We start from the raw sequence: 20,195 nt of genomic DNA on the forward strand, positions 1-20,195 counted from the left end.
TCCTATATTAGGTTGTTTACTTATTTGTTTTCTCCAGAAATATCAGTGACTACTTAAAAGCCACTGCCCTCCAAGCAAAGGTATTTAGTATATAATTTCATTTAAATTTAGGATAACATTCAATCAAAATTAAAATATTCTACGACTTCTCCATTTTCTACTATTTGCAATGAAGAGATGTTTTTACACAAACTGTATTGCACTTCTTAGTTCCTCATGTTTTTAATCAGACCTCCCATGATATTCAATGATATAGACATACAATCTCACTACTCTAGCTAATGTTGCTTATTTTAATAAAGTTATTCAGTTAGGAATATAATTGTCAAAATCTAAGGAAAAGGAAGATGATCCTGTGAAACTTTATTTTTTGAAATAAACTTTATTTCAATCAGCCTTAACTGACTCTGGTTTCTCAAAGAGCATTCCTCTACCTCACAGTCACATTTTGATTGAATAATAGTGACACAAATGCAGGAAAACCTTTAAAATGTACCTTTGTTATTGAAAGGGGAAAAAAAATCCAAATGATGAAAAAAATTCACTAATCACACTATTTTTCAATAAAAAAAACAACTATTTCCTTCTCAGAGATGATCCTCCTCTTTTATAAAAACATAAATTATTCCTTTCTGCACATTTAGGTTTCCTTTTTGCAAAAGTACTTCTTTATATACCGTGATACCAAACTAATGAAGGACTGGGACATTCATTAGTCATTCCCACGTTCTGTGTGGAAAAAGGCACAGTGAGCTTTATACTCTGAAGTGGTATTAGTATGTAATATAAGTTCCCTTCCATGCATGTTTAACAGTACAACTACAACATTACAACACAGTCAGAATTCATGTCCAACTTCATTCCCCACCACTATAAATAGCATCAGTAGACTGGCATATGATTATTCCAATCATTCAACACCATGTGCCGTCCCAGCTTTTCCCTACAATATTAATCTTTATCAAAAGATGTGACAAGGTTTCTACTGGGGACATACTAAAATGTCTTTCTAGTCTCTAACTCCTCACAGACCTGATGCTTTGAATACACCTCATTTTCCAAATCCATGTTGTTTAATTGTGTCAACATATCACCAACAGTCACCAAGTATCTGTAGCTTTATATAGGAGCACTATAGATTGAACTTGCCATTCTATGGTTGCAAAATACAGAATACAGAAGGAATACTGGAATTCACACCTTCTCTGATACGCTAACACTGGAAAATGAAGGATAACCACTAATATTAAGGATTCTGTAAGTGAGTTAATCTGCTGGTAAATGCTGTATCACACAAAACTAAAAAATCCTGTTTATACTGAGTATCTGTTTTGATGCTATCTGCATAAAATACACCAGGGTTTTTAACCTTACTGTTAGCACTAAAATAGCAAGATGAATACCACTGCTGTCCCTACTTCATAATGTTTGCAGTTGAGAAAAAGTTAACCTAAAATACTTATTGTTCTTTCTGCCTTCATAATTTCCAAAACATCTATTTCAAAACCAGCAGAAACAGATATTACCTAAGGCAACTTGAGGCACTGTCATTTATGGAAAAATCTAACTAGTTGATGAGCTAGAGAAATTCATGTCCCTTCCCTCCTTAACATATGTACATGGTAAAACTAGATAATCATATAACCTCATTACTGTGACCTCCTTCACTCTTTTTTTTTTTTTTATTTTCCAAGCGAATTTAGGATTTGATACTGCTACAATGTAGATGAGTTTCTCACAGACATTAGTTGTTGGATTGACTGTTGGATTGACTGATGCATGTTAGCATGCATCAATTACTTACAAGATTATACCGAAAGGGTAAATCCTTCAAGGAGATAATTGTTCCTTTTATTCATCTACCTTTTGTGCTCTATAGCTACCTCTGTATTCTAGGAACTGGTGTTACTTCACAGCTTCTGTGAGTTCACAGCCTTCTAACTGTGAAAAACTCCAATGATGTAGGCCAAAAGAAAACTATGTCACCCTCTAACAGACTAGGGGACCAGTATGCGGCCCACCACAAAGATCACTTGCCTGCTAATAAAAACATATCCTGAATGGTAATGACAGCAGATGGCTTACACCTTCTGTATGAAGCAATGTATTTCTGAACCGTACGTGTGAGTTAAATGTGAGCCTTGACATTGCTGTCAGTAAGAAAAAAATTACATTTATTGTAGTAAAAGACTTTGCTGTGTATACATTCACAAAATGCATATGAACACTAAAGAATTTCTTTACTCCATCTAATGTAAGAACTCACTTGACAAACACTACAGGGCGAGTCACTTTTGCAATTGCAATTCGTTAGAATACATTACAGATTTTCATGGAGCAGATTTACACTAGCTCAGGTAGTTTTCTCAATTCTGTTATTTAAAAAAATCACATTTAATTTGGTAAAATATTAAAATATATCCAGGCTTATGCTCAAATTTGGCTTTATACTACCTTTTCTAAACATAGCTAAAATAAAATCAGATTAAAATATTTACTGTAGATGTAATATTAGCAAGACAAACACAGGGTCAGTGGCATGCATAACGTCTAACATTATTTCAACATTATGCTCAATACAATATGTGCACTACATTTTAGAAATGCTACATACCACTTAATTTAGAAAATAATTTACATGTTAATAGATAACTCCATGACATTGCTGGCATATTCCTAAATGTTTAATATAAATATGTTTTCTTAATGTTTACTGGTGTCTAATTGTATTGTCGTTAAAAATCAAAACTGAACTTCCATACTAAAAAAGTTACAAGCTAAAATGTTGACTCCATACACGTCAATGATACAAACATCACTACCTTAGGGTGCAAAAATTATTTTAATAACTTTATGCCACTTTGATAAAATTCATTTGCATTTTTGTAAGAGAAACACCTACGAGAAAATTGTCTATTTCATTTTTTTAAACTGTGCACATATCATATTGCAAACCTAAAGGAAAAGTAGGGGCATGCTCACAAAAGCTGTAAACAGAGAGGAATATCATGCATAATGTTCACAACAACTCACAAATTACTAGTAAGTTATCTGAAAAACAGGTAAGCCTTTCATGCCAAACATTGCTTTCATTTTAATGACAGTAACTCCCCTTGCCTTCAGCAGGAATTACACCTGTGTAAATGAAAGCAAATGTAGGCCAGGAAATAAATCTACCCGTAAAAGAAAAGAACTTTAGACAGAGAAAAGGCTCTAACCACTTTGTGCTCCTGGGGTTCATATCCACGAAAGCAAGCAAGAAAGGACAGAAAAAAGACAAAGAAGGAAAGAGTCACTTTCATTTTGAAAGTAAGCAGTAGTATTTGTTAGTATAATAAACAAACAAATATCAAAGGAATTAATATATATCTGTCTTATTTCCCCTAGTAGTGAAGAAGACCTAGTGAAAAATACATCATTTAAATAATTTTCTTAATCCTTTCATGGGTGAAAATCAAATGATTTTATGTATCAAAGAAAATATTTGTACAAAAAAATTTGCACAAAGAAAATTATTTTCATAAAAATATTTCAGGATTCATGTCCCAATTACCTTAATAAAACAAATGGGGCATCTCATAAAAAGGATGCAGTACTTAGCTCTACATGCCTTGGACCCCACTATTGCAAACTATGAGCATGCATCAACCCTTTGCACTTGCAAAGAGTCCAGTGAAATGAAGAATGTTTGTTTAATACAGCCAGATACAGGGTATGCATAATGGCATAACTGCATGTTAGTCACTCAATGCATCTTTAAAATACTAGAGTTTTAAAGCATAAGGAGACAGAGTTTGTCAGAAGTGTTTACTGTATGTCATGTCAGATCTGTATTATTTATACTTTCTTTTCCATACCCATAAATATTAAATACATTCCCATTGTTTATTATTTTCCTTGAAGGAATTGTCTTTCTAGTTGTCTAAAATTGTAAATGGAATAATACTTTAGAAAACAAAGGTGTTCAAAATGCTTTCAGTCAAAACTATTTCCCATTTTTGTGAATGATGAATGATAATTTCACATGCCAGTACAGAAACAAAATCTAGGCATGCAATTAAGCACTTAACCATGTTGGAAAAACAACTGCTCACCCAGAATGGGTGACAACTCATTTTATAGCTTTGTTGTTCAGATACCTATATGACATGTAAATTTGTCCTCCTGTGCTCTTGTAAAAGTTTTAGGTTCCCCTCAATACTAGAGATACAAACAGGAGAGAATACAACAGAGGCCAATGAAGACAGTCAGGGCACTAGGGCACACAATACGCAAGGAGAAGCTGAGGGAGAAAGAGGCTACCCAAAGAGGTTACGGATTCTCCATCCTTGGAGATTTTTACAACTCAGTTGGACAAGATCCTGAAAACTTGGTCTAACTTTGAAGTTTATCCTGCTTGGAGCAGGACACTGGTCTAGATAACCTCCAGAGGTCCCATCTGACCCAACTTATTCTATGATCCTATGTAAGGTGGTAAGAGATGAAAGTATTTTCAAAAGTGCTACAGGTTTTAGTGGCATTCTCATTTATATGAATAGGAAACATCATCGAAAGCTATCTAAATCACAGGACTTATAAGCATTATCACTCTGTGTGCAGTGATATATTTACCTGCACAGCATCAGGTGCTCTTCTACTTTCCTAGCAGGGCCTCCTGTCCCACTGCAGTAAGAGTGGCTCATAGATATTTTGAATGGAAACTAGTGCCTCGATTTCTCATTCTCACCTCTGAAGAAATATACTCCACTATGCAAAAGAAGTATAATCCATAAGGGGTATTTTCAGCACAGAGTCTAAGAAATTTTTAAAATTGTAAATGCCTGATTAGGTTGCTTTCTCAGTGAATGTCTTGCAGCTGCAGGAAGGGGTTAAGTAACAGAACAGAAGAGCAATTAAGTCAGAATAGTTCAGCTCCTCACTTTACTATGCAGACAGCAATTAAAAATAAAATTAAAAACAAAAGAATGTGAGAATATTAAATAGACTCCAACAAGACACAGTAGGTAAAATAACACATGACAAAGATAAAGATTTTAAATACATTAAACTGAAGAAAAAAGTAAAGGTAGTAGGTTTCACAAAAAATGGGAAGCAGGCACACTGATATTTCAAACTAGAAAATACGAACATCTTTAAAACAATTGATAATGAATGAAAAATGTAAATATTAAGTAGAAGACGTTAAAACTTATACAAAGTTTTAAAAGGGGCAAGATCCTTAAGAAAACAAATTTTGAGATTAAAAGTATCTTTATTATTTGATTTTTTTATCATATAGCTTAGCTTATTCTTCTACCTGCCTAGGCTGACTATTTTTTAGAGCAGAATTGCCTGTTTCTAGCATAGTTCTTAACGTCTTAACAACTTTTTACGTTTTCAGTCTTACCCCCTGGTTTTGATATTCTGCACTGCACCACTATCCCTGAAATTTTAAAACAGACTATAAATAAGTCTCATAATATTTCAAGAAAATGCTTAGAAGTTGTGCTATTTTGAAAGTGTTAATTCCTCATAATTTTCACTACACAAGACCCATAGTTTGCTCATTTGATGATGAGTAGTATTATGTGTAGTAGTCTCAAAGATACACACTGAAGCATGGGACAAAAGGCAACAAATACAAGTTGGAACATGGGAAATTCTGACTAGATATAAGGAAATTTTTCTTCTATTTTTTTTAATCGTGAGACTGGTCAAGCACTGGAACAGGTTGCTCAGAGTGGTTGCTGAATCTCCATCCCTGAAGATTCAAAACACAACAGGGCAAGGACCTCTGAAAACTCATGTAATTCAACATTCTTTGAGCAAGAGGTTGGATGAGAAGACCTCCAGAGGTCCTTTCCAACACAATTATTGTATGATACTTTTTCCTCACTCATGAAGAAAAATCTAGCTACATTACCCTTTTTAAATAACTTCTACCTACATACAATATACCCACATATATTTAAACATTGTTTTGACATACATGTGGATTTCTTTCCCAATTTTATCTCTATTCCAAAAATAATGACTAATATAATTTATCCATTATCCTGACTACTTTCATGCTGTTCTAACATAGTATTCCAGTCTAGCCAAATCGTAACTGATAATTGTATATAGAAAATTTTACCTATTAATTATTCTAGTAGTCTTCTGCAAACACAGAGATGATCTGCACCTCTTCATACTATGAATTATGTTCTAATCTATTTTTTTCACTCAGCAGTTTTCACCTAAGATATGAGGATTTTTAAACACTTATGAGGAGTAAAAACATAATAAACAAGAAGAAATGTAAATTCATACAAGCAAAGCAAATTCAGATAACAACATAATGGAGTATACACACAAATCAGTAATAGAGAGGACTCAAAAATAAAAAAAATTAAAAGACAGAAACAAACTCTCACTACCACACACATATATTTTAGAAAGGACAGTTTAAGAGTTTTGAGACAGATTTTTTAATACCTGCTCTTGTGCCATGAGATTCTAATGTTAGAAACTATTGACTCATAAATATTGATCTGGTAATACCGTTCTGTTCTGTCACTGTCTCATTTTGCCAAATGTTGATTTTTGTTCAAATCAAGAGTTTCCAAAGACCAAACTTGACTTTAATCACAGAAAAGATAAAATAAATACTAAATGCATCCTAAGATTGCAAGCCAGGAGAACATACCAACACACATTTCCTAAAACCTCAGACCGTATTAGTGAAAATCATGGCTAACCAGTAATTCTCATGTACCAAAGACATTAGCAGTAGAGAAGTCTCACTCTCTGTTAGCTCAAATGATATGACAAAGTACAAGCACCACTTAGGCAACTATTAAAATTATATATATATAGGTATTTATAAACCATATATTAAAAGAAGATGAAAGATTTTTCTCAGAAATTAATAGCATAACGAAGAGTCTCAAACACTTCACCACATAAATGTGAGCTTTCCAACACAAAGCACTACTTCCAAAAATTGGTGGCTTTGAAACGGCAGTTAAGACTCCAAATCCTGTCATTCACACTGTGATCAAAACAGTAATCAAGACTTGGTTCACACAATCTACCTATGCTGAATAACCTCCAGGATGAAGAATCTCTTTTCAGAACAAGGTTATGAAATATAAACACGTGAAGTTCAAGACAAGCAGTCACGCTTTATTAAACACCTAAGACTACCTCCAGCTTCTCAGCTGCCTCCCCCACATTGCTGTCAAACATTTTTGAATTCATAGAAGTACAATGCAAGTAATGACATGACTGACCACATGATAGACAGTCTAGTCAGTCATTTCAATAGCAAAGACATTTAAGAAATTACCCAATTCAGTTCTCAAAGGACTGATGCTAAAAAAGCAACAAATTGGTCAGACTTCAGTGGTATTTGTTCTGTTCCACATGAAAATGCAAATATATATTTTAATATCAGTTTCATGGAGAAAGACCTTAACTCCATTAATATTCAGACATATAGAAATGTTAGCAAAATGACTGGAATCCCATCCCATATTCAAATCTAGAATGTGTCAATACCTACACTTTATCCTTTAAAAAAAAAAAAAACAAAAACATCTGTTAGGTCAATCTGGCGTCTGACTGTGTGAGCCAAAGCCACTCTTCAAGAGAGCAATTTTTCACCTTAAGTGCCTAACATCATCAGTTTGTCTAAAATTATCAGTTCACTGTGTCAGGATCCTAATAACCTCTAAGGTTTTTGAAAGCTTTGAAACAGAGTGAAGAGTTCAAACATGCCTAGCCTCTGTCGAAATTGAGACCATCATCTGCTGTTTAATGAGATTCATAACAGCTACGAAATGAAAACAGTTTCAAATAAATAAAATTAATAACAGAGATCGTTTGTGCAGTTATCATTTAAAGGGAATGATCGTATCCACACAGTTTATATTAAAATCACAGGGCTCTTTTCAAGAATCAGAACTCGAGGTGTCAATACAGAAATGCAGATTCTGAATATCAGTTCTGCTAGGCATTGGTTTGCAAGAAAAGTTTACGGGCTGGAAAGAAGCAACATCTCCTGGTTCAAAACGATAGTTGTGGGAAGGCTTTCAGTCTTAGTATTAAATGCAGCAATTTGAAAAAGTGTTTTGCTGGAACAGCGTGATGCTTCTATACTGTCCAGGCACAAGCATGGTCAGCAGCTCGGCCAGAGCCAGGAGCAGGGTACAACAGGTGACATGAGGCAGGCCATGCCCCCACCTACAGGGTTGTGTCCCACGGCACACATGGAAGGGGAGCAGGACAGGGCTCAGGACTGTAACTAGGGTCAACAAAGAATCCAGGTCCCCAGCAGGTCCATGGTGATGAGGCAGAGCTGACGCCAAGCCCACAGATTTGGATCAGCGAGGAACCCAGACAGGCAGCAGCACGGCTTAGGCAGGGACCAAGGTTCACACAGAATAAACCAGGTTGGAAGAGACCTCTGGGATCATCGAGTCCAACCATTGCCCTGACACCACCATGTCAACTAGACCATGGCACTAAGTGCTATGTCCAGTCTTTTCTTAAACACATACAGAGATGGTGACTCCACCACCTCCCTGGGCAGCCCGTTCCAATGTCTAATGACCCTTTCTGAAAAGAAATTCTTCCTAATGTCCAACCTGAACCTTCCCTGGCGAAGCTTGAGGCTATGTCCTCTTGTCCTAGCGCTAGCTGCCCGGGAGAAGAGGCCGACTCCCACTCCGCTACAACCTCCCTTCAGGTAGTTGTAGACTGCAATAAGGTCACCTCTGAGCCTCCTCTTCTCCAGGCTAAACAAACCCAGCTCCCTCAGCCAATCCTTGTGGGTCAGACCCTCCAGACCATTCACCAGCTTGGTCGCCCTCTTCTGGACTCGCTCCAACACCTCAACATCTTTCTTGAAGTGCGGGGCCCAGACCTGGACACAGTACTCAAGATGCGGCCTTACCAGTGCCGAGTACAGAAGGACGATCACTTCCCTAGACCGGCTGGCTACACTATTCTTAATAGAGGCCAGGATGCCATTGGCCTTCTTGGCCACCTGGGCACACTGCTGGCTCATGTTTAGCCGGCTGTCGATCAGCACCCCCAGGTCTCTTTCCACCGGGCCGCTTTCTAACCACTCTTCCCCCAGCCTGTAGCGCTGCAGGGGGTTGTTGTGGCCGAAGTGTGAGCCCCGGCACTTGTTGTTGTTGAACCTCATGCCGTTGGTCTCGGCCCATCTATAACCTGTCCAGACCCCTCTGTAAGGCCTTCCTACCCTCCAGCAGATCGACACTCCCACCCAGCTTGGTGTCATCTGCAAATTTACTGAGGGTGCACTCAATCCCTAAGTCTAGATCATCTATAAAGATATTGAACAGCACCAGCCCCAGAACTGAGCCCTGGGGAACACTGCTAGTGACCGGCCGCCAGTTGGACTTTGCCCCATTCACCACCACTCTCTGGGCTCGGCCATCCAGCCAGTTTTTAACCCATTGAAGAGTCCACCCATCCAAGCCCCGGGCAGCCAGTTTGTCTAGGAGGATGCTGTGGGAGACAGTGTCGAATGCCTTACTGAAGTCTAGATAGACTACATCCACAGCCCTGCCCTCATCTACTAAGCGGGTCACTTTGTCATAGAAGGAGATCAGGTTGGTCAAGTAGGACCTGCCTTTCATGAATCCATGTTGGCTGGCCCCGATGCCCCGATTGTCCTGCATGTGCTGTGTAATGGCACTCAGGATGATCTGTTCCATCACCTTGCCTGGCACCGAGGTCAGGCTGACAGGCCTATAGTTCCCTGGATCGTCCTTCCGACCCTTCTTGTAGATGGGCGTTACATTTGCTAATTTCCAGTCAGCTGGAACTTCTCCAGTTAACCAGGACTGCTGGTAGATAATAGAGAGTGGTTTGGCAAGTTCATTTGCCAGTTCTTTCATTACTCTGGGGTGAATCCTATCCGGGCCCATAGCCTTGTGGGTGTCCAACTGGCACAGCAGGTCACTAACTGTCTCCTCCTGGATTACTCAGTTTGAGTGCCTGAGCTGAAAAGCAGCTCCCAGGCAAGGGGCTGGAGGCCCCAGGAGGGCTCATTGCAGCCCCTTCTCACCCAGCTCTTTCCCCAAGGCTGATCCCAGGTCACAGCTGCATCACATCAGAGCTGCCCATGAGCACAGGCAACCAAACCCCATTTTGGGGAAGGAGGGGGGAATCGTCCTAAAGACCATGATGTATATTAGCTGAACTGTGGTCCTGATAAGTTTGGGTATAAATTCCAAAAGAATAGAGGCTTATCGCCTCAAATAAAATTGAGCTGATCATTGTTTAGGGATGTCTTAACAATCATAGATGTTCACTAAGACATTAACATTGTTTTCATATAATCAGAACCAGATTTCAGGTTGGAATTCTTTAATGTATTTGACAATACAAACTCTATTCTATTCATGGAGAGACTGGGATGTGAAATTCATCCTAATTAGAAAGATAACTTTTATAGCTTCTGGTTCTGAATTTACAACTTCTAAATATGAGACTGTCTTTGGAATAATTTAGCAGCAGACTTTCCTTTCTTTCAGAGATACTTGTACTGAGATTCTCCAGAAAGATAAATACAGTTGTTGGTTATCAGATTTTACAGGTGTTACATGGACCAAACTGAAAAGAAAAAAAGAAATAAAAAAACTCACACCTGGTTTAGAGAAATCCTTTCACATGTCTTTCCTAGAGAAATGCAGAATCAAACCATGTTTCCTAAGGACCAAATTATTTGTAGGCAACAGGAAATTACTGAGTTTATCCCAAATCCTAGTGATTTAGAAATCCTGATTGTGACAGACTAATTCTTTGGTACTTGCCAATTGTCAACAGAATGAAATGGATTACTCATTAGCACAAGCACACTAAAATTTTGTTTTGTGACTCCATATGGATGGTCACACTGCAAGTCCTGAAGTTAGAATCATTCAACAAAAAGAACTTGACGGTTTTCTGAAAAAATCAAACATAGCCCCAGAGAAATAATCAGAATACAAAGCTTTCAGAGAACCAGAGGGAGCTGAGAAAAGTTCCTTACTTATACCTTACTTGTTTCACACACTGTTGCTGGGTACCAGAAAACAACTGAAAATCTCTTTCTTTTGATGTTCAAAGAGAAAGAGAAGGATGTTTCAGTGGCTGCAAGTGATAGCAGGTTGCCGAACACCCTGAAAGAAGGTATTCAGCATGCGTCAAGTTGAATTTTCAGGCAAGTATTGTGTTCTTCCTCTACAAGTGAAATGTTGGTTTACTGAACTGGCACTCTGAGCTGTCGGAATTTATATTCACTACATACAAAGTTGTAGTATCTGGAAGCTGTATTTGTCCAGCTGGCAGCCGGTCACTAGCAGTGTTCCCCAGGGCTCAGTTCTGGGGCCGGTGCTGTTCAATATCTTTATAGATGATCTAGACGTAGGGATTGAGTGCACCCTCTGTAAGTTTGCAGATGACACCACGCTGGGTGAGAGTGTTGATCTGCTGGAGGGTAGGAAGGCCCTACAGAGGGATCTGGACAGGTTAGATAGATGGGCCGAGACCAACGGCATGAGGTTCAACAACAACAAGTGCCGGGTCTTACACTTCGGTCACAACAACCCCATGCAGCTCTACAGGCTGGGGGAAGAGTGGTTAGAAAGCGGCCCGGCGGAAAGAGACCTGGGGGTGCTGATCGACAGCCGGCTAAACATGAGCCAGCAGTGTGCCCAGGTGGCCAAGAAGGCCAATGGCATCCTGGCCTCTATTAAGAATAGTGTAGCCAGCCGGTCTAGGGAAGTGATCGTCCCTCTCTACTCGGCACTGGTGAGGCCGCACCTTGAATACCGTGTCCACTTCTGGGCCCCACACTTCAAGAAAGATGTTGAGGTGTTGGAGCGAGTCCAGAAGAGGGCGACCAAGCTGGTGAATGGTCTGGAGGGTCTGACCTATGAGGAACGGCTGAGGGAGCTGGGGTTGTTTAGCCTGGAGAAGAGGAGGCTCCGAGGTGACCTTATTGCAGTCTACAACTACCTGAAGGGAGGTTGTAGTGAAGTGGGAGTCGGCCTCTTCTCCCAGGCAACTAGCGATAGGACAAGAGGACATAGCCTCAAGCTTCGCCAGGGAAGGTTCAGGTTGGACATTAGGAAGCATTTCTTTTCAGAAAGGGTCATTAGACATTGGAACGGGCTGCCCAGGGAGGTGGTGGAGTCACCATCTCTGGATGTGTTTAAGAAAAGACTGGACATGGCACTTAGTGCCATGGTCTAGTTGACATGGTGGTGTCAGGGCAATGGTTGGACTCGATGATCCCAGAGGTCTCTTCCAACCTGGTTGATTCTGTGATTCTGTAATATTTTAGCATGTAAATTTCTCAGCTGCATATACCTCATTCTGCTCTCTACTGCCTCATTCAGTGTGCATTTCCCTATATAAATCAGTATATAATTAAAAAAGAACAGTAGTATATTTTGTATATCAGTGGTACCTATATTGCTACGTATTACTGCTTGCTGTCACATGGTTTATTATTTCAGTTTTAATCAATCTCAAATTGTTCATAAACATAATAAATGACAGTTCCAGGTCCCTCACTCCCATGAAATTTAAGCCCCCATCCTGGCTGAATACTCCATTCACTAAGATAATAAGCAGTACAGAAGCAGCAGTACCACCACTACCAGTTTTATTTGTTTGATCTAGAAAGAACTCTCATATAATGATAATTTTTGTACAACCTGAACTGAATTTTAATTCTTCTATTTCAGGCATTGTAACTAAACTGAAAAAGGAATAAAATCATCCCGTCATTCTGAAAATCTTAATTTAATGCTCTGACAACAGTCAAACATTTCCATACTGTGCTCCTACTCATGACCATGAACCTTGTAAGCAGTAGTCCTCCTTGTGCCCTTTGAAAGAGAAGTGTTCTTTGCAATGCTACATCTTCTGACATGCATGTTGCTAACACTGGTCTGTACTAAACTAGTAGCAGAATCTGGTGTAAATGGCATGAATTTTGCTTGAAACTTGATATTACGGAAAAGATCACAAATAGATCAACCAGCTCCATCAAATAACATTTCAGACAGTTTAAGAATCATCTTTATATAAAGTCCAAAGCAGGCACATATAACCTGTCAAAAAATGTCTACAAAGACCAAAGAAAATCCAGCACAGTTAAAAGGAAGTTATTAGAAGTCGTCCTTCAAGAAGCTTAAGTTGTGTCCATTAAGGAAAACAGAAAAGAATTAATTCTGGTAGACCACAAATAATTTTCATGGAATAATCTGTACAGGCATAAAAGAGATCATAAATAGGAGACTATCATGGACTGTGTCTGTATTAAATCTCTTGTATTTATGCTCATGGTGATTACAGAGATACTTACTCTACAATATTATTTTATGCAAAATGAACCAGAGGATACACTTCAAACTGATATTTCAGAAACTGAAGCTATAAAGTAAGTCAACAAAAAAAAAATAGTAATAAATTTTTAAAATCAGATTATATTCAGCATAAAACATCTCAATTCTAAAATATCTATTAATAGCAATATAGTCTTTCATTAACAAGAAGAATAAAAGGTGGCAAATATGATGCCAATTTATTAATTTTTAAGGAATTTCAGTGTTAGATCAACTGAATAATAGACAAGTGAGTTCGATATCCACATTGGACAGATTTGTAGAAACCAAAATGGAGAATAAAATTAGCAAGCATATGAATAAATTATGATAAAATGTGGAAAAGACAGAATGCCTTTAGTAAAGGGAATTTGTGTCTGTTACATGTATTAGAAGTCCTTCATGGAGTCACAGAGAGTGAGTAAATAGGATTTGTTCATACTGCTGACTTGGACTTCCAGGCTTTTAAAGAATCTCAGCTGCCATGGAATAGGAATAAATTCATCGAAGAGAAAACTTAATTGATGAAAAGACAAGAAAAGAACAGGAATAAAAGGGTTTTTTAATGCAGAGGCATCACCAGTGAAGCCTCACAGGTGATCTGTCTAGAGATGCTCTGTCCAGTGTATTCATACATTATCTAAAGCACAAATGAATGAGACAGAAAAGCTTATTTATCACACTAAACTATCAACAGTAGTAGAAAAAAAGCCAGCTGAGAAGAACAGATTCGTAATACTGAATGGAGAAGTCAGCTTACAGAAAGACAGATCTAGGTTAGACCGTAAGAAAAGCCTTCTATAGTGACGATGGTGAAGCAGTGAAACAAATGACCTAAGTTGGTGTGGAAGAATCTCATTGGAAATCCGTCAAAAGTAGTCAGAAAACTATCTGCCAAGTTCACATGATCCGTCCCGAGGACAGTTTAAATGATGTATCAGAATGTTTCATTACGAGACAAAGCCTTCCTCCTAATGCACTTTTTCTGTTTCTAACTACACAGACATAATGACTCAAATATCTGTCCTGATTGTCTTTTATAATCAGATGAAATTAATACAGAAATTATTATATCTTTTATTACTGGCAACATGATTTAGTTAGTTAAAAAAATGATAAAAATATGTGAGCTCACTGAAGACAAAATTTTAAAATTACCCATTACCTTAAAACTCAAGGCAGTTTGAGAGGTTTACACATAATCCCAGTTACTTTAATCATCAAGAAATAGCAGATTATTTTATACTTTTTCACCCAAAAACTTGAGTCCATTATTTAAGCCTACCTTTCAATCTTGGACAAAGAAATACATAATGTTTATACCAGTCTCCTACCTTCCAAAAGATTAAGATAATATTTGCAGATTGCATGGTATTTGCAATGAACACATTACAGAAAAAAATAGATTTATGGAAATAAATTAGACTGGAGAATTATTATACTAATAAATACTAAATTATTGCATTGATTTACGGAAAATGTGTTTCCACAAAAGACTAGCACAAGATGTCTTGAGTATTGTCATGAATATTCTACAAGTATCTGCCGGAATCTGAGAAAGACATGTATCAGATATGGACGCTTTATCTAAAATGTTGAATAAACTGATCTCAGAACCGTTTTCTGTGATTACCTCTGTTCTGCTGAATTTTTTACTCTATTACCAAACTTTTTAAAAATTCAGATTGCTGTTTTATCTGTTGTTATACAATAAACACCAGTATACTAGCTGAAACTCTATATTGTTACTGCATTTAATTTTTTCCTAAAAATATTTTCATGTATTCATACGTATTAATATGTACATATACATAATATATGTGCATATGTAAAATAGATAATAAACGTTTTAAAACTCTATAATATATTGTATATACTGTTCTAACACTAACTTTACAATAATCTTGTACAGAAGAGCCTGGGCAAGCACAAAAGAAAAATCCTTGCTCTAACTTGTAATAATTAGTGTCTCAATATTAGCAACACTAGACCATAGATATACCTCCCTGTCTCCAATACAAAGATTCAATTGTCCAATCAAAGAATTGTACTTCCATGAGTCTGTTAGTAGAAATGTGGCATGCATTAACTTAAAAGCCATAGTCACAAATCCATCTGCAAACGGAAATTATTTGAAATGAGGACAGAGATCTTAAAAGCTCCTAAAGTAGGTGTCATTAGCTCTTTAAACGAAATCTATTTCAGTAGCTATGTGATTTGTATGTATAAACAACGAATAAGAGATACTGAGTTTAGGAGAAGCGCGTTACTAAACTTTCATAACTCCATACCTTATTTGACCGTAAAGACACTCTTCCTCCACAGCGCGCACAGAACTTAGTTTGGCAATATGAACAGTTATGGCCACAGCCATCAGCAAATTTTGTTTTGTGGCAGATGCCACAGGTTGGGGCATCACCCTTCTGCTCCTGCTGCTGCTGTGATTCTTCACCCATCTTCTTCACTTGCTCCTTATACATTTCAAACTGCTGATGTAATTTTCTGCAGAAGAGAAGAGATCATTATCAGTTGTTTTATTTAAGCCCACAAATACTTTGCAATCACTAAATTGCAATCAATTTCAAAACACAAATCAGAGATAAATACCATAGTAAGAAAATACATTTAATTTATGATGCTCCAGAAGTGTAACATTCAAGAATTACTTCTATTTCATTATAACTAAACTCTAGGAGAAGGCCCAACACTGATAACATGCAGCACACAGTCCAGTTGTTACAAAAAGAAGTAACTTTGCTTTAGGATATGACCAGCTGTTAGCTGCAAATACAACAGCAGGAAACATGGACTGAGTGATCCAAGAGCCCATGGCACTAGACAATAAACTGGTTAATACAAGAAAAAAAATATCTGATTTCTTCTTCCAAGTGTACTTTTACCTAATTCCACCAGACAGATGCAAATATCTTCTCTTGATACAGCTTATCTTCATTTATCCAACAGTACTGCACAGAATAATCATTCTAAAATGCTTTTTCAGCCACCTTTCAGGCATGGGGTGTAAGCCCGTAACAAGTTACCTCAGCTTAACAAGTTATTACAAATCATTTAAGCCATTCATATCCTTATATAAGTACTGCCATCTCATGCCAAATATAAGGTAGAAGACTACCTTGGGTGTAAAATCCAGGGACAGCAGTTTAAGATACACACACACACACATTTTACCTTCCGTTTCCAGTGGACCACGAGCACATTTATAGTCAGCTGCCATGTGCATACTTCATTCGTATTTCTGAGCCCATAATAATCAAATCTCCATATATGATAGTTAAAACTGTCTCACTATGACTGAAGTTACAGACTAATTTCACGTTCTGTAACAGCAGTTTTTTCTCAAAGACCCCATTTCTGAAGGTAAATTATGTCATGGGAAATTTAATTTTCATTGTTCAATTCAAAGTTAGAATTTTTTAGCTCCTGTCATTGCTGAAAAAAAGATGGAAAATATGACGTAGCATATTGCAAGAGATTCAAATACAAAGAGAAAACAAAGAAATTTGACTTTCTTTTGCTTTTATCCTTCTGATTTAAAGGGGTCTGAACAGCAATTTTTAAATTCTTAGCATGGAATTCAACTCACCTAATCTTGCTAACAGAGACCGTAAATTTTTAGCAATCCAAAAATATGATGCTAGTTTAAACAGTTTATTTAGTTCCCTGAATAGACAAAAGCAAAACCCCAAAAATGAAGCATTTTCTATGAAACATTGAAATGGTATACTAAGCCAAAAAATTAAAAGTGCAAAAGAGAGTTATTTTTCTTTAGAATTATCCTTCCAGGGATTCTTGAGATAGGATTATTAAAAAACACACAAGAAGCCTAACATAGAACAAAGAATAACCTCCTGGAAAAAACTAAATCTGGGAGATCAACTTCCTTAATGCGGAAATACATCCTTTATATAGTTCAGATATAAATTAATGATACAGAATTCTTCCATCAGAAGTGTCAGAGGCTCTTACGAAAACAAATATTACCACACTGAGTCAGTTAAAAATTATCTCCAACAGTATTATTTACCATGGATATCCACACAGAATTGTTGGGATTTGATTTTTCAGGTTAACTCCACTAAGAATATATTTTACATTATACCACAGAGGAGCTGTATGAAGAAAGAGGCAGCTCCCTCTCTCCACGAGGCAAGACAGGAGGCTGGAGGCATGCCTCTTCTTCTCTGTACCAAAATGCTGCCTCGAGCTCTCAACTGCTACTGACCCTTTTCCAGAAAGTGGGAAAGCAGGGTTATTTCATGTTGCTTATGTGTCTTTTTCCTCATCTACCTGCTCTTGTCACTTGAGTTCAATTCTGAGTCCACACGCTGTCCCCAGGACATAGCAGTTGCATGTTTTTCTCTCTCTTTCAGCCCTTCTCCCTCACATGCTTACAGAACCTTCTGGTCTGTAGCAGAGCAGTGAGAGGGGTCATGTCTCTGGCCTCCACAGGAATGATATGAGGGTTGTCATTGCCCTAACAGGTATTTCTGGAGTCAGGGGTAAGTGGCTTCCTCTGCCATCTCACCTGTTCAAAAAGAGTTCACTGCTGACTGTTCTTTGATGAATGGGGCAGGATAGAATTTACTAATAAGAAGAAGCTTAATTAATTTGAGAACAAAATTTGGAAATGTGGAAACCTGTCAGATTTCAACGTTTTACAGTGACAACAGTATATAATTGGCAGTTGGTACTCTGGCCCGTTTCCATCAATAACACATGTAATCTCTGAGACCTTGCTTGCCTTTTAATTTTGCCAAACCTTGCATTCTTCATTTAAAGCATACTATCTATGCCGAACTTCAAGTTTATTTTAGGTTACATTCAGTTTTCTGGCTTCCTTATAATCAACAGCCTTTGTTTGTATGATTATTTGCTTACCAGTCTCACTGATGCATAAAAAGCACAAGACTTTTGCCAATTCTTAAGCCTCATGTACAGAAATAATTTCACTTTTTTTTCCTCCTGGGCACAAGAATCTATGTAAAGGTCACAACTTTTGCCTCAAAGTATAAAATTTTCAAGGTTATACGGAGCAGGTTTTTTTGTATCGTCTGCCAAAATAGTTTGTTATTAAATCTTTTTCTGTTCCAAGAAAAATATTACATGTATTGACAGCTGTCAGAAAAAATTAAACACAGAAGACAAAAATCTATTAAGTAATCAGTTAGACACAACACGTGTTCTACTTACTGAGCAGAACTACTTGATATGAATATGCGTACTTCAAACAAAATACAAAGTATTCATTTTAGGAAGTCCATAAAAAAAACCCTTTCTGATCTATTTTATAGATTAATAATTATTTTTTTATCATCTAGCCTGCAAGGGTTTAAGCCAAAAAGTAAACTAATAACATGCAGAGATAATTTAAGTGTTTAGAATAGCACAGTACTTGAAACACGTATAGTAAAAATTGTATGACCTTTTCCAGAACACGTAATGCAAATAAAACTCCATTTTGTTAAAGTTGTCTGCACTCACATCTCTACTCAGAACATTGCTGCCTGAGAGGGCTCAGGAGTTCAGTTGCCAGGGAAATGAAAGTAACCAGTACCAAGGCAAACTTCAGAGCCTGGAACTGAACTCAGGTACCCCAAGACTACAATTTCCAATCCCTATACTCCAATGAGTTACTATGTTAATGTGAGTGGCCAAGATCCAGTTTAGGCCAAAATGTTCACCCATAATACAAATCTTATTCTTAGGCATGATAGGGCTTTTTTGGTTGTAAACCCAGATAATAACATCAAACCATTCAGTAACAGAACATTTAAGTAGAAAACTCAGAAATGCATATCTATAACCCTCATATATGTGTATTTTGACAATGGCCTCAATAACACATGCCTGTACTCATGCAAAATCTCTCTCCTTTTCCACATTGTTTCAAAAAAATACAAGTATCCACTTTGATAACTGCTATAAATTTTAGACGAAAAGAAGTTGATAGGAGTTTATGCAAAGACCTAATGAAAATGAAAAGTTAGGCTTGAAAATATTTAAGTTCTGTTAATTTTCATCTCTTGTGAGAATGAGTTCCCTGAATCACATTCATATATGCTAGAAGTTACAATGGTGAAGTTCATGAGGCTTATATGACTAGTCAAGACTTCTTTTGTACTGTAAAACATCGTATCCAAGACAGCTGCATAGAGGACTTTTCAGTGTCAAAAGTAACTCTTTGTAAGAGCTTGGACTGCTCTGTCATGGTCTAGAAATAGTTTCTATTGGAATGCTTGCTTTGTTCTGGAATGGAGTTAATTTAATTCTGCTTATTCTTGGTTTCCCACACCTTTCTGGAAATGAGAAATTCAATATCAATCAAAAAGCAGCAATCCATGGGTCTCCCATGATTCATGAGCTACTGCCAAAAGCAAGTAAGAAAAGCAAGTTCAGTAGTCTGACATTTCTTACTATTGTGCAGAAGTTTTTATTTTCTCCTGTCCTCCAGAAGCGCCCACAAAACTTCCAGCATTGTACCAGTACAAGTTGGGGGCAGAGCTGTTGGAGAGCAGCGTAGGGGAAAGGGACCTGGGGGTCCTAGTGGACAACAGGATGACCATGAGCCAGCAGTGTGCCCTTGTGGCCAAGAAGGCCAATGGCATCCTGGGGTGGATTAGAAGGGGTGTGGTCAGCAGGTCGAGAGAGGTTCTCCTCCCCCTCTACTCTGCCCTGGTGAGGCTGCATCTGGAGTATTGTGTCCAGTTCTGGGCCCCTCACTTCAAGAAGGACAGGGAACTGCTAGAGAGAGTCCAGCGCAGAGCCACGAAGATGATTAAGGGAGTGGAACATCTCCCTTATGAG

The 20,195-nt window shown here is 37.6% G+C and overlaps 1 protein-coding gene across 25 annotated transcripts in view; it reads right to left on the reverse strand.

Moving 5' to 3' along the window:
* RIMS2 (regulating synaptic membrane exocytosis 2) overlaps nucleotides 1–20,195 on the reverse strand; it is a 531,876-nt gene that overhangs the window by 408,042 nt on the left and 103,639 nt on the right. For 13 of the 25 annotated variants that reach the window (XM_068395878.1, XM_068395859.1, XM_068395866.1 and 10 more), the window contains one exon: nucleotides 15,662–15,872. In XM_068395878.1, coding sequence (XP_068251979.1) covers nucleotides 15,662–15,872 — 211 coding nt within the window. Of the gene's footprint in view, nucleotides 1–3,218; nucleotides 3,231–15,661; nucleotides 15,873–20,195 lie in introns of all 25 variants that reach the window. The other 12 variants (XM_068395865.1, XM_068395850.1, XM_068395876.1 and 9 more) reach the window with 1 other exon arrangement.

Source organism: Nyctibius grandis, chromosome 3 (genome assembly GCF_013368605.1).
Source record: "Nyctibius grandis isolate bNycGra1 chromosome 3, bNycGra1.pri, whole genome shotgun sequence".
NCBI classification, from domain to species: Eukaryota; Metazoa; Chordata; class Aves; order Nyctibiiformes; family Nyctibiidae; genus Nyctibius; species Nyctibius grandis.